The sequence below is a fragment of the Sorex fumeus genome, unplaced genomic scaffold (assembly GCF_029834395.1).
Source record: "Sorex fumeus unplaced genomic scaffold, SorFum_2.1 ptg000265l, whole genome shotgun sequence".
NCBI classification, from domain to species: Eukaryota; Metazoa; Chordata; class Mammalia; order Eulipotyphla; family Soricidae; genus Sorex; species Sorex fumeus.
The window spans coordinates 27614867-27634138 of record NW_026606322.1 but is presented as its reverse complement, the minus strand read 5'-3'; the positions used below and the strand labels follow the sequence as shown (position 1 = coordinate 27634138).

At 47.0% G+C, this 19272-nt stretch overlaps 2 protein-coding genes across 3 annotated transcripts in view; both read right to left on the bottom strand.

The window, feature by feature from the left end:
• Window positions 1-152: 152 nt before the first annotated feature.
• DONSON (DNA replication fork stabilization factor DONSON) lies at window positions 153-13336 on the bottom strand. Of its 2 annotated transcripts, none has more exons than XM_056109254.1 (10): window positions 12989-13336; window positions 12434-12502; window positions 10210-10416; window positions 7627-7805; window positions 6263-6441; window positions 4085-4163; window positions 3854-3958; window positions 2824-3022; window positions 1377-1589; window positions 153-739 (listed from the first exon to the last, which is right to left on the bottom strand). In XM_056109254.1, the coding sequence occupies exons 1-10, from the start codon at window positions 13310-13312 to the stop codon at window positions 602-604; spliced, it is 1692 nt and encodes a 563-aa protein (XP_055965229.1). In that variant the 5' UTR covers window positions 13313-13336; the 3' UTR covers window positions 153-601. The 2 variants fall into 2 exon arrangements, with proteins under 2 accessions (XP_055965229.1, XP_055965230.1); XM_056109255.1 differs by having other exon boundaries at window positions 10210-10413.
• A 629-nt stretch (window positions 13337-13965) lies between these two features.
• CRYZL1 (crystallin zeta like 1) overlaps window positions 13966-19272 on the bottom strand; it is a 40642-nt gene continuing 35335 nt past the window's right edge. Inside the window, exons 12-14 of the mRNA XM_056109305.1 lie at window positions 17833-17938; window positions 15284-15329; window positions 13966-14433 (exon numbers count right to left, since the gene is read on the bottom strand). Of these exons, the coding sequence (XP_055965280.1) occupies window positions 14334-14433; window positions 15284-15329; window positions 17833-17938 (252 nt within the window). The 3' untranslated portion in view covers window positions 13966-14333. The remainder of the gene's footprint in view (window positions 14434-15283; window positions 15330-17832; window positions 17939-19272) is intronic.

Below are 19272 nucleotides of genomic sequence, written 5' to 3'. Positions count from 1 at the left end.
CAAACTTCTGGAATAAATGTGGTGTTTTATTTTCTGGATTATAAAGTGAACACATACATCTTTACTAAATGCTATCTATCCAATGCTTTTTGATTTCTAAGCACTTTTATTTAAGAAAGCTCGGATTATACACATGCATACACGCGCGCATGCACACACACAAATGACTAAGAACATTACTACTTTGCCATCACAGCTTAGCATACATTACAAACTCAACACTTGTCTACATGGAATACAAGATACTCTTAAAACTAACGTGCATTTTAAAAAGCCAAAATTTGCCAAATAAGAAAACATTTTCCTGTTTGCAAGGAAATACACTGTGTTGTGCTCACTTTATAATTAGGTTATAGATATCTCAAGTTTTCATTCAAGTTCTGTGAGGTTTTCAAAGAGAGTCTGTTAACTATATTTGAATATCTGAAGTACAAACATGATTTAATATCAGCCCTACTGCTTAGTGCATGCAATAAAAATGTATATTCAAGATTACATTCCTTTCAACTCAAAGTGAAATTTTATAGCCAAAGGGATTAATTATCTTGAATATCCTGCTAGGCCTTTTTCCTCAAAGATTCCTTTTAGGCTTACTTGATCTTCAGGACCTCCAATTATAGATGTAGTCATTCATTTCCACATGTCTCAGTGATGATTTCCCCAATAATGGTACTTGGCTAAGAAGATTCAGAGTCTTTGGGTGCAATCCACAATTAGCAAGCTCCTCATGGATAACCTCCTGTGAAAATTTGCATACAAGTTCATAAACAGTTTTCAGTAATTCCTTGGAGGGAGGGGGCTTTGGATAAAAATGGCTTATTCTTGTTTCTGTGGAGAGGGAGAGTCCTATCTGCAGATGATCCTGACAACATTTGCCCAGCGATCACATCCAAAACACTAATACTCAGCTAAAAAAGCAATTTAAAAGGTTAACATGAAAAATGTCCAGAACTAGAGGGAAATAAAAATCTACAAAGAATTTCTTACAATAAAGCAATCAGGCACTATTAGGTTCTGGCTTGGACATCACAAATTATAACTTGTCTTTCTGTCTGGGATGTTCTTAAGTGCATCAGCTTTCTTAATAAAATGTACTTCACAAAAACGTCTATCCCTTTTAATTGGAGTTGGTAAATGTAGTTTAATTACTTGAAACACAGTATATCAAAGATCACATTTCTTTCAGCTAGTGTGGAATAAAAAGCTACAAAATGCTTGGGGGGGGGCAGACAGTACAGTGGGGAAAAACAATCCAGGGTCCAATCACCGACACCCCCCACGTGGTCCCTAAGTACCAACAGCAGTGATCTCCGAGTGCAACTGGGTATGGCTGCCAAAACAAAATAATGAAAGTTGTTTTACATGCGTCTACCTACCTTCAACTGTCCATTAGCTACTGGCGGGTTGATATTGAAGACAGCAGTTGGCTCATGTGTATACAATCCTGCAGTAAACGACCCACTCTGTGCAGATCTGAGAAGCATCATCACAGAATGGAGACAGTGAGGCAGGACAGGACCAGTGATCTCCAAACTAAACTGATCTTTATAACCAGCATGAGCTTGTGCCTTCACATTTACACTTCGTGCCTTCAAAACAATTTCAAAAGACACTACGGTTACCATCTGGGCCAAAAACAAAAAGGCGCTCTCTTTAGGAAGCTTGACTTTTCCACTCCATTTATGGAAGAAAAGTCCCCAATGTACCAAAATATTACAGTAGTAACACTTCAAAACTCTGTCCATAGCATATGAGGATCAAGTGGATCAAGTGATATTGCAGAGAACATACTTTTCATTCTTTATTCAAGGAATATTTTCAATATGGTATATGGAAAACATGTTTTTTTAAAAAAATTATATGCTTATTTCATACCTACATGTTTACTTCTCAATACAGATAGTTAAACTATGCAGATATATAGTTAAACTTGAGGTCTGTAATAGTACCACTGGCTTAGATAAAGGACACAACCCCAGTCAGGGGTCACGTAACTTAACTTGGGATATAAATAACCTTTCAACCTTATGGGATATCCCTAGGCTTTCTCCCTCTGGAGAAGCTTACATTCTTTCAAGTGCACTATGTCTCTTGTCATATTCCCTAAAACAATTTTACTTAAGTAGTAGGCAACTTTTCAATTAACACCAAAATTATCTGCAAATTCTGTTAAGCCAAAATCTGGGACTGGAAGGGAAAGTACAGTAAACAAGGCACTTTTTCCTTGCAGGTGGCTGACCCTGGCTTGGTCCCCTAAGCACAGAGCCAGGATTAAGCTCTGAGAATTGCTGGGTATGGTGCAAGCCCAAATTATACTGCTATCATAAAGCATTTTATTGAATACAGATTTTCTTCTAATCCAACTTGTAAAACCAAAATATGTAGCTCCAAAATGTCAGGACTTTACTAAAAATTCAAGAACCTATAAGATAGCACAGTGGGCAAGGCATTTGCCTTTCCTGTGCCCAACCTGGGTCTGACCCTTGGCACCACATACTACGCCCAGCAGAAGTGATCCTTAAGCAGAGCCAGGAACGAGCCCTTGAACACCATCAGGCATAACCCAAAAACCAGAAAAGAAAAAATACCTCTTGGGAAGGTTTTGGGGCTGCACCTGGTGTTCCTTGGGATTCACTCCCAGTGACCCTTGTACAATGCAGTGCTGTCGGGGCTGTACCCTGAACCTCTTCCAAGCAAATCATTCGTCCAGCCCTTTAAGTTTCTCTCCTACTCATGGAGAAAGCTAGCCGGCACGCACAGCCTTGGAGTACCATTAGGCATGGCCCTAAAAAGCAAAGTTATGAGGATCAACATGGAAGTTACCTTTAGCATTTGCATTGTGGAACCTCGAAAGGCTACAGGGGATAAGAGGGTTGGTGGCAGTCCTGCCTGAGGACCGGAGCTAGCAACTAAACTTTTACAGTTGATCAAAAAATTCAGCAGTGTCAAAGTGTTCATTCCCTTCACCAACACGACAGACTCAGGTCGATGATCCATTTGCACTTCACGTTTTTCTTTCCGTCTGAAGAGGCCCATCAAGGAAAACGTAAATGGAAATCAACTTGGTCTGGATTCAAGCAATCATCTTAACTTCAAATCCCTTAGGGTCCTTTGGCCCATTTCAAAGTGACGATGTGTTTGCTTGTGACAGATGTAAACGGAAATTCCCTTGGTCTGGACTCAAGCAATCATCTTAACTTCAAATCCCTTGGGGTCCTTTGGCCCATTCCAAAGTGGCAATGTGCTTGCTTGTGACTGCCCATCACTGCAACTGTACATCAGCTGTTACTTCTTTTTCACAAGCTAAATTTGCTAGATACCTCACCAAAAACGAAACCATTTATTCTCTAGTAAAAAAAGTTCTGTGCCCATGGAGATGATTCTCAGTCAGTGCACAATTTGTACGTTGGAGGTCCATAAGTACTGTCAGGTGTAGCCTTCCCAACCCAAAACACCAGGGCTGGAGGGACAGTACTGGAGGGTTATGGTGCTTACACTGCACACAGTCACCACTGACTGGTTCATATCCTGGCATTGTGATGTGGTCCCCTGAAGCACTTGCAAGAGCAGACCCTGAGCACCGCTGGGGATGTAGCACCCAAAACACAAAAATCGAACAAAAATACAAAGGATTCTGTTGAATAACAAATTTAACCAAAATTTAACCAAAATTGTTAAATGTGATCTCTTGTGGTGCCCTGAGCAAAGCCAGGAGCCCCCAGAATGGCTAGGGATGGCCCAAATTCCCACCCCCTGTTGAAATGTTAGTAAAATAAAAGCATGATGGCAGATACTTTTATTGCTAAAATAATTTAGTGAAAACCAATGATATATTCAGCAGCCAAAAGGATACAGTTTGATAGAAAGTCTGTCTGGCTTTTTAATTTTATCTTGCACACCCATCTCTTCCAGCCAGGAAAAACTTTCATCTTCATCCTCATCACTAATGGCTTGCACCCTAGGAAATTACTAAGAGTTAGAACTCCTGGGGTTAAATAAAACAAAGCTTTATTTCCTCTGCTAAGAAAGTGCACCATGTCCACCAGCCACAGGAGGTGAAAAAAAGCTCATTCTAATCACATACTCTTCATGCTCCGAGCTTGCTTCGGGGGCTTTCTTCTGGCGGCCGTTTTCTTTTATTAAAGGCAAAGAAAATTCAATACCTACACAAGGAGAAAAAATAGCTTTATATAATTAAGAGGTGTTTTCTTTTAGACAAGAAGGTATTTGAAAAGGTACATTTTTATATTTGATCTATACTGGGGTGTGGGTGGGGGAAGTGGTGTTCTGCAATCAAACCCAGAGCCTCATACTACTGAGCAATAACCCTTGACCCCCACTTGATCTACTAAGTGCAGAAGCTTCTGAGCTTTTCAAACCAAAGCCGACTAGGAAGGAAGTACACTAAGGTTTCTTTGAAGGGAGACCAGGCAGTGCCACCAACCATGATACCGTTATTTCCCCGGTTTTATTTATTTTGGTTTGGGGCAATACCTTGTAGTGCTCGGGATTTGCTCTTGTGGTGCTTGGGGGACCACATGGTAACAGAGATGGAACCAGAGCCTCTAGCACGCAAAACACTTTTTAAAGTGCTAAGTTCACTGAATAGGTTTCATGATTAACTAGTGAGATGACTTGACTTCATTTTTGGTTTTTGAGCCACACCTAGTGATTCTCAGGGGTTACTCCTGGCTCGATGCTCAAGAATTACTCCTAGCAGTGCTCAGGGGATCATATAGGATGCTGGGCATCAAACCCAGGTCAACCACCTTCAAGGCAAATGCCCTCCCCTCTGTACTAACACCCTGGCCCTAAGACTTGACTTTACAATTATTATTATTATTATTATTTTTCTTTTTGGGTCACACCTGGCGATGCACAGGGGTTACTCCTGGCTCTGCACTCAGGAGTTACTCTTGGCGGTGCTCAGGGGACCATATGGGATGCTGGGAATCGAACCCGGGTCAGCCACGTGCAAGGCAAATGCCGTACCCTCTGTGCTATTGCTTCAGTCCCAACTTCACAATTATTTAATTGTCAATACAGTTAACAACTATTAACAAGAGAGTTAATACAGTGGGTCGGGTGCTTGTCATGCATGCGACTACTGACCCAGGTTCAATCTCCAGAACCACAGGGAGTCCCCCAAGTCCTGCCGGGAGTGATCCCAGATCACAGAGTTAGGAATAAGCTCTAAACTTATTGCTAGGGGTGGGCCAACGCTCCACCAAAAATAACTTATTGAGGGCTGGAGACAGAAAGACACTTGCCTTGCACAAGACTACCCAGGTTTTATTCCTGACACCACATCTGGTCCCCTGAGCTGGGCAAAATGATCCCTGAGTAAGCCCTGAATATTACTGGGTGTGACCCCAAAACAAACAAAGCAAAAAGCCAAAATCATTTACTGATTGGCCGGAAAGATAATACAGGGTTTAAGGTTCTTGCCTTACGTGCAGCAACATCACTGAGTTTTATCTTCGGCATTGCATTGTTTGGGGCTGGAGCAATACAAGGGATTAGATACTTGACTTGCATGCAGCTAACTCGGGTTAAATCCTGGGTACCAAATATGTTCCCGCAAGCACTGCCTTGAGTCACTCCTAAACCCAGAACCTAAGCACTGCTGGGTATAACCCCCAAATCCCTCTCTCTCTCTCTTTCTCTTTTTTTTTTGCTATTCCCATGGTGTTGGGGAACCATCTGGTGTCAGGGATTGAAGCTGGTGCTCTCACATGGAAAATACGAACTCCAGCCCTTTGAGCCTGCTGCCCAGCCCATACCCTGCGATGCTCAGGGGTTATTCCTGTCTTTGCACTCAGAAATCACTCCTGGCTGTGCTCAGGGGACCATATGGGATGCTGAGAATTGAACCCGGGTTGGCTACGTGCAAGGCAAACACCCTACCCGCGGTGCTATTGCTCCAGACCCGAAATACCTTTCTTAAGAAAGAAGTTAGTAGCACACATTTGTTTGGGTTTAACATAGATGCTTGTTATCTCTTATTCAGGGCTTAAACGGCTCCAAGATAAAACACAACAATCCTCACACACTTTCCTCTTATGGTGGTAGGAAGGTGCATGGTGGTGAGATTGGTGTTTGAATATTAAATGTAATGAATTATTGTGAATAACATTATAAAAATAAAATTAAATTAAAAAAAGAGAAGTCAGGGAGAACTGGGAAATGATCATTCAAATTTCAGCTTCTGAGGAACGTGTTTTTTAGACAGTATGCACGCTTCACTGTGAATCTAGAATACCTTCATTTTTCATCGCTTCTCTGATTCCTCTGGTGGTAGGAGAGATGAGAGCAGTGAGGACATCACTGCCGGCCAGTCCTGCTGCACGGAACAGGATCGTAAACTGATACGTGCAAACGTAGAAATAGGGGCAGAGTTTGGTCTTCAGCAGATTATAAAGAGAGGTAAAGCTCACAGACCTACCCAAAAAACAAACCAAAAAATCATATTACATATTTAACTCAACACTTAAATCAGATTTTATATTCACCTGATTTAAAGTTCAACAAATATTACAGAAAGGGTTTCATTTTTCAGTTACACACAACTGGTTAATGAGTTCTTTATCACTTAAACATTTACCTCTTTTTCTTCCTTTTTATTTTTTTGGGGTGCCCTCGCCTGGCAGTGCTCAGGTGACCTGTGGTATAGGAGACAGAACCTGGGGTTCCTGCATACAATATATGTGCTCTAGCTCACTGATCCACCTCCTTGGCCGCCATTTTTCATTTTCTTTTGGTCTAGGGGCTACACCCTGCACTGTTCAGGAGCTACTTCCAGTCTGGTTCTTAGAGGACCATGTGGTGCTAGGATCAAACCCATGGCCTCACACATGGAAAGCAAATGTTCTACCACTGTAACAGGAAGTGTTAATATCCTTGGACCATTTTCCCTTGAAACAGGACTTAACTGGTAATTCATTGCTTTCTCTGAGCAACTTTAGCTGCTGAGAACAGTATCCACTATTATTATTTGTTTGACGGCCATACTTGGTGATGTTCAGGGGTTACTCCTTGTTCTGCACTCAGAAATTACTACTGGAGGTGCTCAGGGGACAGTATGGGATGCCAAGGACTGAATCTGGGTCAGCTGCGTGCAAGGCAAGTACCTACCCGCTGAACTATTGTCCAGCCCCACAGCACCCACTATCAGAGCACCACTGGTCACCTCTGTATTTTTCAACCACGTACACATTTGTTTCCTAAAAACGAGTAACAGCAACAAGGGGAATCATTTCAACTCTGGTTAAGTGTTCAGAGTAGCGGTCTTCAACCTTTAATTCCTGTCAACTGGTAGCAGGCCAGTGGATGGGTGGCTGAAGGCCACAGTTTATAGAGAAAATATTTTGGAAGGACAGATTATTCCATGACTGCCTCTCTTCATGTCATAGGACGATGAGAGTCGCTAAGGTCATACCAGGATCAGAGAGATATTGGTTGGATGCTGCCCAGGTTCGATTTCCTGCAGCACACAGGAGCCCCAGAGTCCTGCCAAGATTGATCCCTGAGCGGAGCCTACAATAAGCCCTGAGCACACTTGCCCGCTGTGGCCCGAAAACACAAAGAAAAACAAAGACCTGGAGACCCACCCAGGACTTTTCTTACCAGTCACTCATTAAAACATGCTGCAGCTCTTCGTCAGTGGCCCAGGGGCTGTTCTTGCCGGCCATCTTCCTCTCGGCACCAATCCGTGGGAAGAGCGGGAGCCACGGTGTGGCTGGGTGCAGCCAGTACACGAGGCTCTGTTGGAAGGCGCAGCGCAGCTTTGTGCACAGCTTGGGGTCCTACAGGCCAGGCAGGATAGGTGTTGTCTTTGGTCCCATCAGAAGTATGAAATATCACCGCAGATACAATGCGTACCAAATAATTATCTGCTGCTCTTTAATGGGGTCCTACAGGAAGTGTTAATAACTCGCAGAAGCAAAACTACAGTCTGTCCTCCTTTGGGAAAAACATTCCCTTTTTAAGGCTTTTTGTTTGTGTGTGAGTGTACGGCGGTGGTATTACAGCCACACCTGGTTGTGCTCAGGAATCAGTCCTGGTAGGGCTTGGAGGACCATATGTGGTGCTGGCGACTGAACTCAGATCGGCCACATACAAGCAAGCGCATGAACCATTGTACTATCCAGCCCCAAGGGAAAGCCTTTCCTGCCAGCTAATGCAGCTAGGTAAGGCCAACGCTACAAGCAACACTTAACCAAAGGGTTGGAGACATAGTACAATGGGGCAGGGCTCTTGCCTTGCCTGTGGTTGACCAGGGTTTAATCCCTGGCACCTCATATGGTCCCCCAGCCCTGCCAGGAGTGATCCCTAAGTGCAGAGCTAGGAGTGAGTATGCCCTAAGCATTGCCTCTCCCCCCCAAAAATTTTTAAAAACTTAAAAAAGCAAAACAAACACAAAACCCCAGAAACCCCAAAAACTCTCCAAAAAACAAACACCCCCCCCAAAAAAACCCCAAAACCCCCCAAAAACAAACCACAAAAGAAACTCTGGAAAACCAGATGTGAATGTTCTTCAGTCTCCCATCCTTGAACAAGGATCATCTCTGTTCATAGGAGGGTATGGGTAGGAAATGTGCTGGGGCCAGAGAGATAGTACAGACATAAGGTACTTGCCGTGCATGCAGCCCACTTGGGTTTGATCCCCGGCACCTCATATAGTCCTGAGCCCCACCATAAGTGATCCCTGAGCAAAGAACGAGGAGTAAGCCCTGAGTACAGCTGGATGTGAGTTAAATATGTCCTCGGCAAAAAACACTAGATATGGCTCCCCTCATCCCAACACTGTTGTCGAAAGTAGCCAGAAAATCCTGTGATCACAAACCACTCTGACAAAGATGTTCCCAAAGCTACCAGATAATAATCACTTGAGCCATGTTAGAGCTGATGAGCTCCCTGAAAGTAACACCATTCTTGTGACTTGCTGGGCCATGCATGTGGTCAACCTAGTTGGATCCCCGGCTCCCACATGGTTCCCCCAAAGTACTGCCAGGACTGCCCTTGAGCACAGAGACAGGAGTAAGCCCCAAGCACCATCTGGTATACCCTAATGGCCTGTCCCAATGTTAACAACCCCTCCCAAGTAACACAATTTCTCCAAAACTGTTCAAGAGCTCACTATTTCCACTAACTTTTTAATAGTCTATCACCAGATAGTGAGAATTGTGGATTAAAAACCAACCACCACTACCTGCTGGGGCTAGAGAGATGGTTCAATGGGTCGAGTGTAGGCTTGTAAGCATGAGGCCAGGGTACCATTTTCAACACCACATTACGGGGTGCCATCCCGGCCACCAAGCACCACCTAAGCACAGAGCTAGAAACAGTATCCAAGTATCTCCAGTGTGGCCTAAAACCAAAACCACACAGGAACACAAACCAAACTGAACAACCCAGCGGGGGGAGAGTAAGTGACACGAGATTTTAGAAAAGAATGGTTTAGTTTAAATTTTAATTCTTTACCTGGGATGGCTGGGGTGGGAGCTTAAGCTAAACCTGGCTGTACTCAGGGATCATGCCTGCTGGTACTTGGGAGACCATATGCAGTAGCAGAGACTAAAACAGAGTTGGCCTCAAGCAAGGGAAGGGCCTAATAACCCCTGTACAATCTTTCTGCTCAAATAATACTTACAATATTGGGGGGGGGGTGAGGGGTGTAGGGAAGGAATATCTGGGTCACAGTCAGCTGAATCCCGGATTCTGGAGCTCTAGGGAGCATGTATGATGCTGGAGAAGGAACTGGGGTCAGTGGCATGTAAGGCAAGTGTCCTGTTCTATCTCTGTGGTTTCTTAAACAATTGTTGATCTTTTTGGCGGGTGGAGGGGAGATAGCACACCCAGCAGTGCTAAGCGCTTATTCCTGACTCTGGGCTCAGGGATCCCTCCTGGTGAGGTTCAGAGGAATCATATGTGGAGCCAAGGATAGAACCTGGTTGGCTACAAGCAAGGTAAGCACTCAACACTCTGTACTACCTCTATGGCCCATCAAACAATTCTTGTATGCATCATGGACACATACTTCTGAGTTTTCTCAATCTATTGGGTGCTTAATAAATCTGATAAACATAGAATTGTACCATTTGGAAAAAGCAGCATTTTTCAGACTCCATGTCCTTACATTAGAAAATCCCCCGCAGAAAATTGCATTTCATAAGTAACTGCTGCATCTTCCATGCCTGCTCTTCTTACCTGTATACTCGGGGGTAAAGTCACTTCTGTGGCCCGGCAGTGCTGGACGAGTCCCTGGGCCTCCTCCTGGGCTTTCAAATGCTCTGCCCAGGTGAAGGGGTGAGAAGAGGTGAAAAGGAGTCGGGTTTTAATACTCCAGTCCGCCGGTAACTCGGCACTTTCTGAGGAGGGGAGGTCAGATTCGGAAAATGATACACGTGGAGTCTTCTAGAAAACAAAGAATGAACACACAAGTTTGTTATGTGCCAAGTAAGGACCTTCAAGCTACAAACTGTTTCCTGCAGCCCAGATCACTATACAAACACACCAGGAGCATGCAAGAGCCAGGACAAAGGGTAGCAGACATAGTCTCCGGGAGTTGCAGATGTGATGTTGTTTCTAGTTTCGGGGGTGGGAGCTGTACCTGGAGGTACTCGGATTACTCCCAGTTCCATGCTTGAGGAACATGTGGTGCCAGGGACAAACCCTGGGCCTCCTGTATGCAAACCTGTATTCCTGCACACCTGCACTGTCTTTATTGGTTCTGTTTAGGGGTGACGGTGGAAGAGGCATAATTTCACTTGACAGGTTCTCAATGCTTTTAGTCGTAAGAGGCAGTGGGGTGGAGCTATTGTGCAGTGGGTAAGGTGCTTGCCTTGCATGCAATGACCTGGGTTCTATCCCCGGCAACCTATATGGTCTCTGAGCACCACCAGGAGTGATTCTTGAGTGCAGAGCCAGGAGTAATCGCTCAGCATTGCTGGGTGTAAACCCAAACAAAACAAAAAACAGGGATCTAAGCAACTGAATAGCAGGTAGGATATTGGCCTTGCATGTGGCCAAGCCAGGTTCTATCCCTGGCATCCTATATGGTCCCTTAGCACTGCCAAGAATGATCCCTGAGGGCAGAGTCAGGAGTACACCCTGGGGAGGTAGCTCAAATGGTCAAGTGCCTAACTTGTGTGAGGGCTCAAACTGTACTCAACCCTGCACTAATCCTCCACCCCCAAACAATGCTGGGGTTGTCCTTGGCTGCCCAGCAACTGGGCTGGGCTGTTAAAAAAAAAAGGGGGGGGGGGGCTGGACAGTACAGTGGGTAGGGTGTTTGCCTTGCACAAGGTTGACCTGGGTTTGATCCCTGGCAAACTCTAAGCCCTGACAGGAGTGATCCCTGGGCACCATTAGGAGTGGTTAACACCCTCTCTCCCCCCACAGCCATCAAAATAAGCAACAGTTCCTGACCTCAGAATTTTCTTTTCAGGCGCTGCATTGTCCTTTTAAGTGAATACTCTCTATTACAACAACTCGTGTAGATGATATACACGCACGAAATGGGGTACTACTTTCACGACATCTCACGAAGGTCATTTATTCAAGATGGTGAAACTGGCTCCTGGGGACCTCTTTGAGCCATTTCCCTTTAGGGCAAACTGCATCTGTTATCACAGGAGGAAGGACCTGGGGAATGGGATCAAGAGTGTGTGGTGGTAGTGGGGAGCGAAGAGTGAACAGGGTTCACTGTGTGAATGCCACATAGCGATTGTGGAGGTGATGGGGAGGATCTGGCTTGAAGATGACTGAAGAATGGAAGTTCAGAAGGCAGCTAAAGGGCTGGGGAGATGCTCAGAGGTCTGGAGAAGAGGCTTTGCAGGCGGCAGGGCCCCGTTTGATCCCAGTATAGAGCCAAGGGCAACCCCTGCGTACCATCACATGGTGTATGGTCCAAACACGGGCGAAAACCACACTAAAAAAACCCCAAACTACCAGAAGGGCTGGAGCTATACTCCAGCAGGTAGGGTGTTTGTTTGCCTTGCACACAGCCAACGGGGGGTTCCATCCCAGGTACCCCATAGGATCCCCCAGAGCCGCCAGGAGCAATCCCTGAGTGCAGAGGCAGGAGTAGCCCTGAGCACTGCCAGGTGTGGCCCCCAAACAAAAAAACAAAACAACCAGCTGAGTCTGGAGGGGGGCTCCACTTGAGTGATAAGCTGGGGGACTGGGCACCCACAGACGCCAAAAGGTCATGGCGCGGCGACAAACACTTCTGTAGCCCTCCCTGGTGCCATTTATAAAGATCCTGACACATGCCAGTCCCTGCCCCCGCCATTGATATTCCACCCCGGGGCAGAAGATCCCTTTGGGCCGGACATCAGTAAGGGGGGGGGGGCGGAGGGAGGGGGGAGGCCAACGACGGACACGACGCTGCCAATTTCGGAACAAACCAGCGGCCACTCCCGAGTGTTACCTGGGGGGAGTCCGGAGCGGCTATGTTCCCTTCCCACTGCAAGCCATTTTCTTGATCAGAATCTAAAAACTGAGGTGAGAAAAGAAATTAAAAAAAAAAAGTGGGTGTGGGTGAGAGGGACGCTCCGCACGCGCTCCTTGATGTTCGGGGTGGGCTTGAGTCTATCCCCGCGCCTAACTGGGCGCTCCGAGCCTGCCACCACCGCGGCGGGGACTCGCGCGACGCCCGGACACGGGAAGCCGCCGCTGCAAAGCGCGACGGGTCCTGAGGTGAGGCGACGGCACCTGAGGTGAGGCGACGGCATCCTCCCTCCCGCGCCCGGTTACCTGAGGGTCGCACGGGACGAGGCCGGGAGCGAGGGTCTGGCCACCCCCCGGAGCGGCCGCGGGAGCCGTCGGCGTATTCTTCCCCCCGCCCCAGCTAAGCGGCTTTGGGGGCGCCCCAGGGGAGCCCTCGGGTCCTCCCGCCACAGCCGAGGGGCGACCCCGGCGCCTCGGCTTCGCGTCGCGCCCATTTCATCCCCGGAACCGCCGCGGCCGTCCGGCGCCCACTCACCGGGCCCGGCGCCTCCTGCTGGCCGCGAGGCGGCCCGCCGTGGGGTTCGGGGGACTCGGGGGGTTCGGCGGCCGCCGGCGGCCGGTTGTCCAGGCGGGCGAAGGGGTTTCTGCGCGCCCCCGCCGGCCCGCCGCGCCCTCTGCCCGCCGCCGGGAAGGGGCGCAGCGGCAGCCCGGCCGCCAGAGCGGCGCGGCGGGGCGCGGGCTCCGGCCGCTCCCCGGGCGCCCAGGCGGCTCCCAGGCTCCGGCCTCTTTTCCGCCGCAGCCGCAACGTCTCCGGCGGCTTCTTGAAACTGGGCGAGTAGCCGGGCACCGAGAGGGCCATGACGCCCCACGGACAGCAGCGGCGGCGGCGAGCCAAGGCCCGGCCACGCTCGCCTGCCCGGCTAGCGCTTCCCGCGCGCGCCGGCTCCGCCCCCGGCCCGCCCCGCCGCGCGTGCGCGCAGGCCCGCCGCCAGGCCCCGCCCTCGCCCCCGCGCGCGCGTGCGCGCAGATCCGCCGCCGCTCGCCGTGCGCGGTGGACCGGCTGGGGCGCGCTGCTCTGGTGCCCCCTGCGCCCGGCGGGTTGGGCAGTGGTCCCGGGCTGCCACCGCCTGGCTCTGGGCAGCGAAGTCGCGGGGCTCTCTCCAAATCGGCGGGTGGGGTGGGGACGATGAGCCGAGGACAGGGATCCTGGGTGAAGGCAAACGTCACACGGGGGGGGGGGGGTAGGGGCGGGGTAGGGGATGGGGAGTTGTGGTCTGCGTGGTCTCCGGTGGGTCGCGGCGGGCGAGAGGGGCCCGGGTGGGTCAGCTTCCTCGCCAGCTCTGCCGTTGCCGCCGGCCAGACACCGACCGCTGCTGCAGGCTCCAGGGGAAACCCTGCACGAATGAACATGAGGGGCGGTGGGGGGGGGGGCAGTGAAGTGTCTCTATGACTTGGAGAGAGAGAGAGACTCAAATGATAACATTACCACAGCACAAGCTTAAGAAAGGAAGGTGTTGATACAAAAACATTATTTTGACAGTACAGCAAAGGTTACTGTAACAGCTTTAAATCCAGCAGCCGAGCTTTTGCTTGAAGGCGCAGTTTTTCTTCGAGGAAAGTTAAGAAGCAGATGCAAATGTGCAGAAACCGCTTTTTAAAAATGCTCCCAGCATAGTCCCTTTGGATGTTAGAACAGTCCTTTGACCATTTGCACAATAACTTTTTAAATGCTTTGAAATGCATCTTGTTTCAAAGAGCAGGAAATCATGCTGAAAAACCAAATAACTTGCTTTGATCTTCCTTAATTTGTCTGAACAATCTTCCAGGAAACTCTGGCTTCCTCTGCTGGACTGGGTCTATCCAACTGATGGCAGAGAAAGTTAAAATTGAACAACTTGCTTTTTCCTTGCTTGATTTTTCTGAACCACTTCCATGGAAACTTTGGCCTCATAGAGGGGAATGGGCTCATCCAACTGTGGCCTAAGGGAAGGAGGAAAAGATTGGAAAAAGGTCAAATTAAAGAATGCAGCACATGAGTAGCTGACAAGTGCCACAGTGCAAATCAAATGTTTCCAAATATAAAGATATGTTTCCAAATATAAAGTTAAGTAATGTTTCCAAATATAAAGTTAAGTTCAGGCGGGAGAGATAGTACAAAGAGGTAAGACACTTATTTGGCAACACCCATCCCATCCCTGGCACTGCATATAAACACCTGAGTACCACTAGGAATGACCTGTGAGGGCCAATGGATCTGCCTCCCTAAATAAAATAAAGTGGTTAAGTTCATGGAGGCCTTCTTCAAGTTTCAAAAAACAACAACAAACATCTCAACCTGTTTGTGGACAATTGGGTTCTGCTTTAAACACATTCTTTGGATTAATTCAAATTGCTCTGGGATGGCCTAGAGCGATAGTACAGCAGGTAGGGCATTTGCCTTGAACCCGGCTGACTCACGTTCGGCCCCAATCACCATTTCCAATCCTAAACCCCCTCAGGAGTGATCCCTGAGCACAGAGCCAGGAGTAATCTCTGAGCACAGCCGGTGTGGCCCCAAAACAAAACAAAACACCCAAACTTCTCTGGGAGTGATGAAGAGGAAAAGCAAAAGATTCAGGACCCCTAGAAATAGAGCAGGTGGCTATTAATGAACCATGATTATTCCAGGAAATATTTAGCTGCTCTTGGGTACCACATTTTGAGAAATCTTAAAGGGGGATTATTAAAACAAGAAATCGGTGTTCTGTGAAAGCTGAAACAAAACTTAGATCTGTTTGCCTCAGGTCCCTGTCACGGGAAAACAAGACAAATGTGTAGGTTTCTTACATACCTGAAAACACCAGCTGATAACTTCTCCATGACGTCCTTTAAGATACGTAGCTGGAAGAACCGTTAAGATGGTAATGCGAAAAAGCGAGAATTGGATGAAATCGTTTGATAAGCAGGGTGCTAGTCAGCTAGTCAGGTCCCTTGTATTCTTTTTTTTTTTTAATATTGTTCCTTTGTATTCTAAGTTTAGCAATGCTCTGACATTTGAGTTACAGACATCTGGTAAGCTTTCAAGAAGCGATAAGGGGGAACTGAACTGGTAAGAGTGTTGGTTAAGCTAAAACTGACACAGCAACAAAGAAGAAAACCAGCTGGAGGGCCCCACAGCTCCCAGAGAATGCTCCAGGTCCCAAACAGAGCCGATATCACCGAGAGGTCCCAGATGGGGTAGGTGCTGCCGTCCCACCTTTCTCCAGATGGAACCCCGGTGACCATGAGCTTCTACAAGCATAGCTCTGGCATGCGGGTACCAGGACATTTTTTCCGAACCACGTGGCTGCTTATGTGGCCACACGACATCTCCTTATATACAAAGTGATCAATGGAAAGTAAATCATCCAACATTTTTCACTGAAAATCAGGCTTAACTCTTTTGCAAATCACAACACCCGAAAGGAGAGAGAGAACAAAGGGGAATGCCCTGCCACAGAGGCTGGGTGGGATGGGGGGATGATGGGATCCGTGATGGTGGGAAATGGACACTGGTGGAGGGATGGTTATTTTAAATAAAGAAAGAAAGAAAAGAAAAAAATTGTAAGTCTACAACTGTACCACATGGTGTTTCACTAATAAAAATTTTTAAAAAACTTAAAAAAAAAGACAGCTAAAACTACTACTTTTTTGGTGGTGGTGGTGGGTGGGGGCTGGATCACACCCAGTGGTGCCTCAGGGCTTACTTCTAGCTCTGTGGTCATTCCTGGCAAGGCTCGGAAAACCATAATGGGTGCTAGAGATTCTATGCAAGCAACTACCTGTGAAAACAGCTGAAACTTGGAAGGACAAATGATGAAAGCAACAAGTGTAAGTAAGGACTGTTCAACAACCCAACCAGCATTACCATAAGTGGATTGTAACAGAATGGTGTCAAGTGTTCCTTTGAACACTAAGTGTGGTGTTTAGAGTCAAAAAATGTTTTAGAGGCTGGAGAAATAGTATGAGAGGTGCTTGCTTTGCATGACACTGCAGCTGCTGGAACCCTGGTTCAAACCCCCAGCACCACACACCACTTACTGTCTCCAAAAGTACTGCGAGAAGTAATCTCTGAGCAGAGTCACAACTAGTCCCTGAGCACCGCCAGATATGGCTCAATGCACATCCCCTACCCCTCCCAATTTTTTATTTGCTTTTTTTAACCAAATTATCTGCTTTTTTGGGTCACACCAGTGATGCTCAGGGGTTACTCCTAACTCTACACTCAGGAATCACTCCTAGTGGTGCTCGGGGAACCATATGGGATGCTGGGAATTGAACCTGGGTTGGCTGCATGCAAGACAAACGCCCTACCCGCTGTGCTATTGCTCCAGTCCCTTTCTTTTTGCTTTTTTGAGTCACACCTGGTGATGCACAGGGGTTACTCCTGGCTCTGCACTCAGGAATTACCCCTGACGGTGCTCAGGGGACCATATGGGATGCTGGGAATCGAACCCGGGTTGGTCGCGTGCAAGGCAAACGCCCTACCTGCTGTGCTATTGCTCTAGCCCCCCAGATTAAAATTTTAATATGGACACCTCATATTAAAGGTACACATCCACTGACTAAATGGGTAAAATGGGTGGATGTTTTTTTGTCACTGAGAATTAGAAAAAGGACACAACTACCCATATAATCAAACTATTAGGACTGAGTTACTAATACTGGAGAACTATAGCATACAAGACACAGCTGCAAGGAGGTCTCTACAGTAAAGCACAAGTAGTAATGAGTGTAAATAGATTCAGAGGAATTTGCTTTGGTTTGTTGGTCTAATTTGGGGGAGTTCTCATGAGAGAGGACACTATTTTCCAAACTGCCCCCAATGCTGAGCACCTGTCCAAATGCTGATGTGGCCTGAGAGACAGTAGATAGTTCCAGGTTAAGGCATTTGCCTGGCATGCAGCCAACCCAGGCTTGATCCCCCAGTACCACATCTGATCCCCCAAGCCCTGCCAAGAGTAAACCCTGAGCACTGCTGGATGTGCACCCCTCAAAACAAAAGTGTGCTAATTTTTATTGCAGTTGTTTTTGGTTTGGGGACACACCTGGAAGTGCTCAGGGCCTTCTCCTGGCTCTTTACTTGGGTCACACCTGGAAGGCTTTACGGCCAATATGGGGTGCTGGGGATCGAATCCAGGACAGCCACTGTAAGGCAAGTACCATGCGTGCTGTGCTATCTCTCTTGCCCCTCAGGAGACTGTAACACTTAAATAAGCTCACAGTACACTTGAAACACTTATTGGCTCCATGAAAGTCCACTTCTATATTATTTCATATTACAACCTTTAGGAATTTGATTAAAAAAGAATCCAAGGTAAATTTCCAGCCAGAAATTCAAGTTAGCAGAGAAAAGGATATAAAGGTATTTTCCCTGTTGTGCATTTGACAAATTCCACACTTCCTCATTAAGGAAAGCCACGGTTGCACCCTTCAGGAAAAGGCAATGGCTGTCTGGAGGATCCAGCTTGGAGAGAAGCACAAAGACAGGTTAATTACTGGTTAATTATGGAGAGTTTCTATAGCACAAACTCCACCTGCATTCCTAACCTGGAAAAAAAATAACTAAAAGGACAACAAAGCAAATAGCCAAACTACAAACATCAGAGACACTTCAATGTCTACTCAGTAGGTTATAATGCTTCCTTTCCAAATTCATGGTCCAAAAGGATGTCCAAATCAAGGCCCTGGTGATGCAGAGGTGGTATGTGTCTGTGCAAGAAATTCAGCCTGCAACTGATTGGTCATCTCCAAGGGGAAGTTCAGAATGTCAGGATAGGTTAACAGGGGGGAAGCTACAGTATTTGCACATTAACTACAAAAATAATATATATTATATTATGTTGTATATCATATATACATATATTTAGTTATCTTGAGAAAAATTTTTTTTTTTGCTTTTTGGGTCACACACAGCCCATGCTCAGGGGTTACTACTGGCTCTGCACTCAGGAATCACTCCTGGTAGTGCTTGGGGGACCATATGGGATGCTGGGAATCGAACCCAGGTCGACTGCGTGCAAGGCAAACACCATACCACTGTGCTATTGCTCCAGTCCCTATGTTGAGAAATTTTAATTAACTTCAGGAAACATTACATATACACATATACCTTCCAAATTGAAAAAGTGAAAAATTGTAATAATTTCACATCAACTATTTTGCTAACTATATGACAATAATACTGTTTGTCACCAAGAAAGAAATCCAATTTGAAATGCTATTAAAATACATAAAGGGTTAAAGAGTAGAGGTAAAGGGGCTTGCCTTGCATGAAGCTGACCCAGGTTCAATTCCCAGCACTCCATATGGTCCCCGAGAAGTGTCAGGAGTGATCCCTGAGTGCAAAGCTAGGAGTAAGCCCTGAGCACTGCAGGGTGTCACCCCAAAACAAAAACACAAATAAAAAAAGCTACATTTGGGGGAACTAGATCAACCCTGGTATTGCTTGCTCATAAGTGACCCAAAGGTGCTCAGGGGACCATATGCGTGCGGTGCTGGGGACTGAAATAGGGCTGGCCAGAACGGCTGCATGAAAGGCAACTAAGTGCCTTCACCTCCTATATTATCTCTCCACTCCATTTTGTTTAAAAATAATAATAATAGTATAGTGGGCTGGAGCAATAGTACAGTGGGTAGAGAGTACTTGCCTTACATGCGGCTGACTGGGGTTCAATCCCTGGTACCCCATATCATCCCGAGTCCTGCCAGGAGTGATCCGTGAGCATAGTGGCAGGAGTAAGCCCTGAACATAGCTGGATGTGGTCCCCAATCAAAACAAACAATAAAAAGAAAAGTATA

Excerpts from the sequence above, each read along its gene's own strand:
- DONSON (XM_056109254.1), bottom strand. The coding sequence starts at position 13,312 with ATGGCCCTCTCGGTGCCCGGCTACTCGCCCAGTTTCAAGAAGCCGCCG. Across the intron at positions 6,442-7,626 it reads CATGTTTTAATGAGTGACTG|GTCTGTGAGCTTTACCTCTC; the intron begins GTAAGAAAAGTC and ends TTTTTTGGGTAG. Across the intron at positions 740-1,376 it reads TAGCTAATGGACAGTTGAAG|GAGGTTATCCATGAGGAGCT; the intron begins GTAGGTAGACGC and ends AAATTTTCACAG.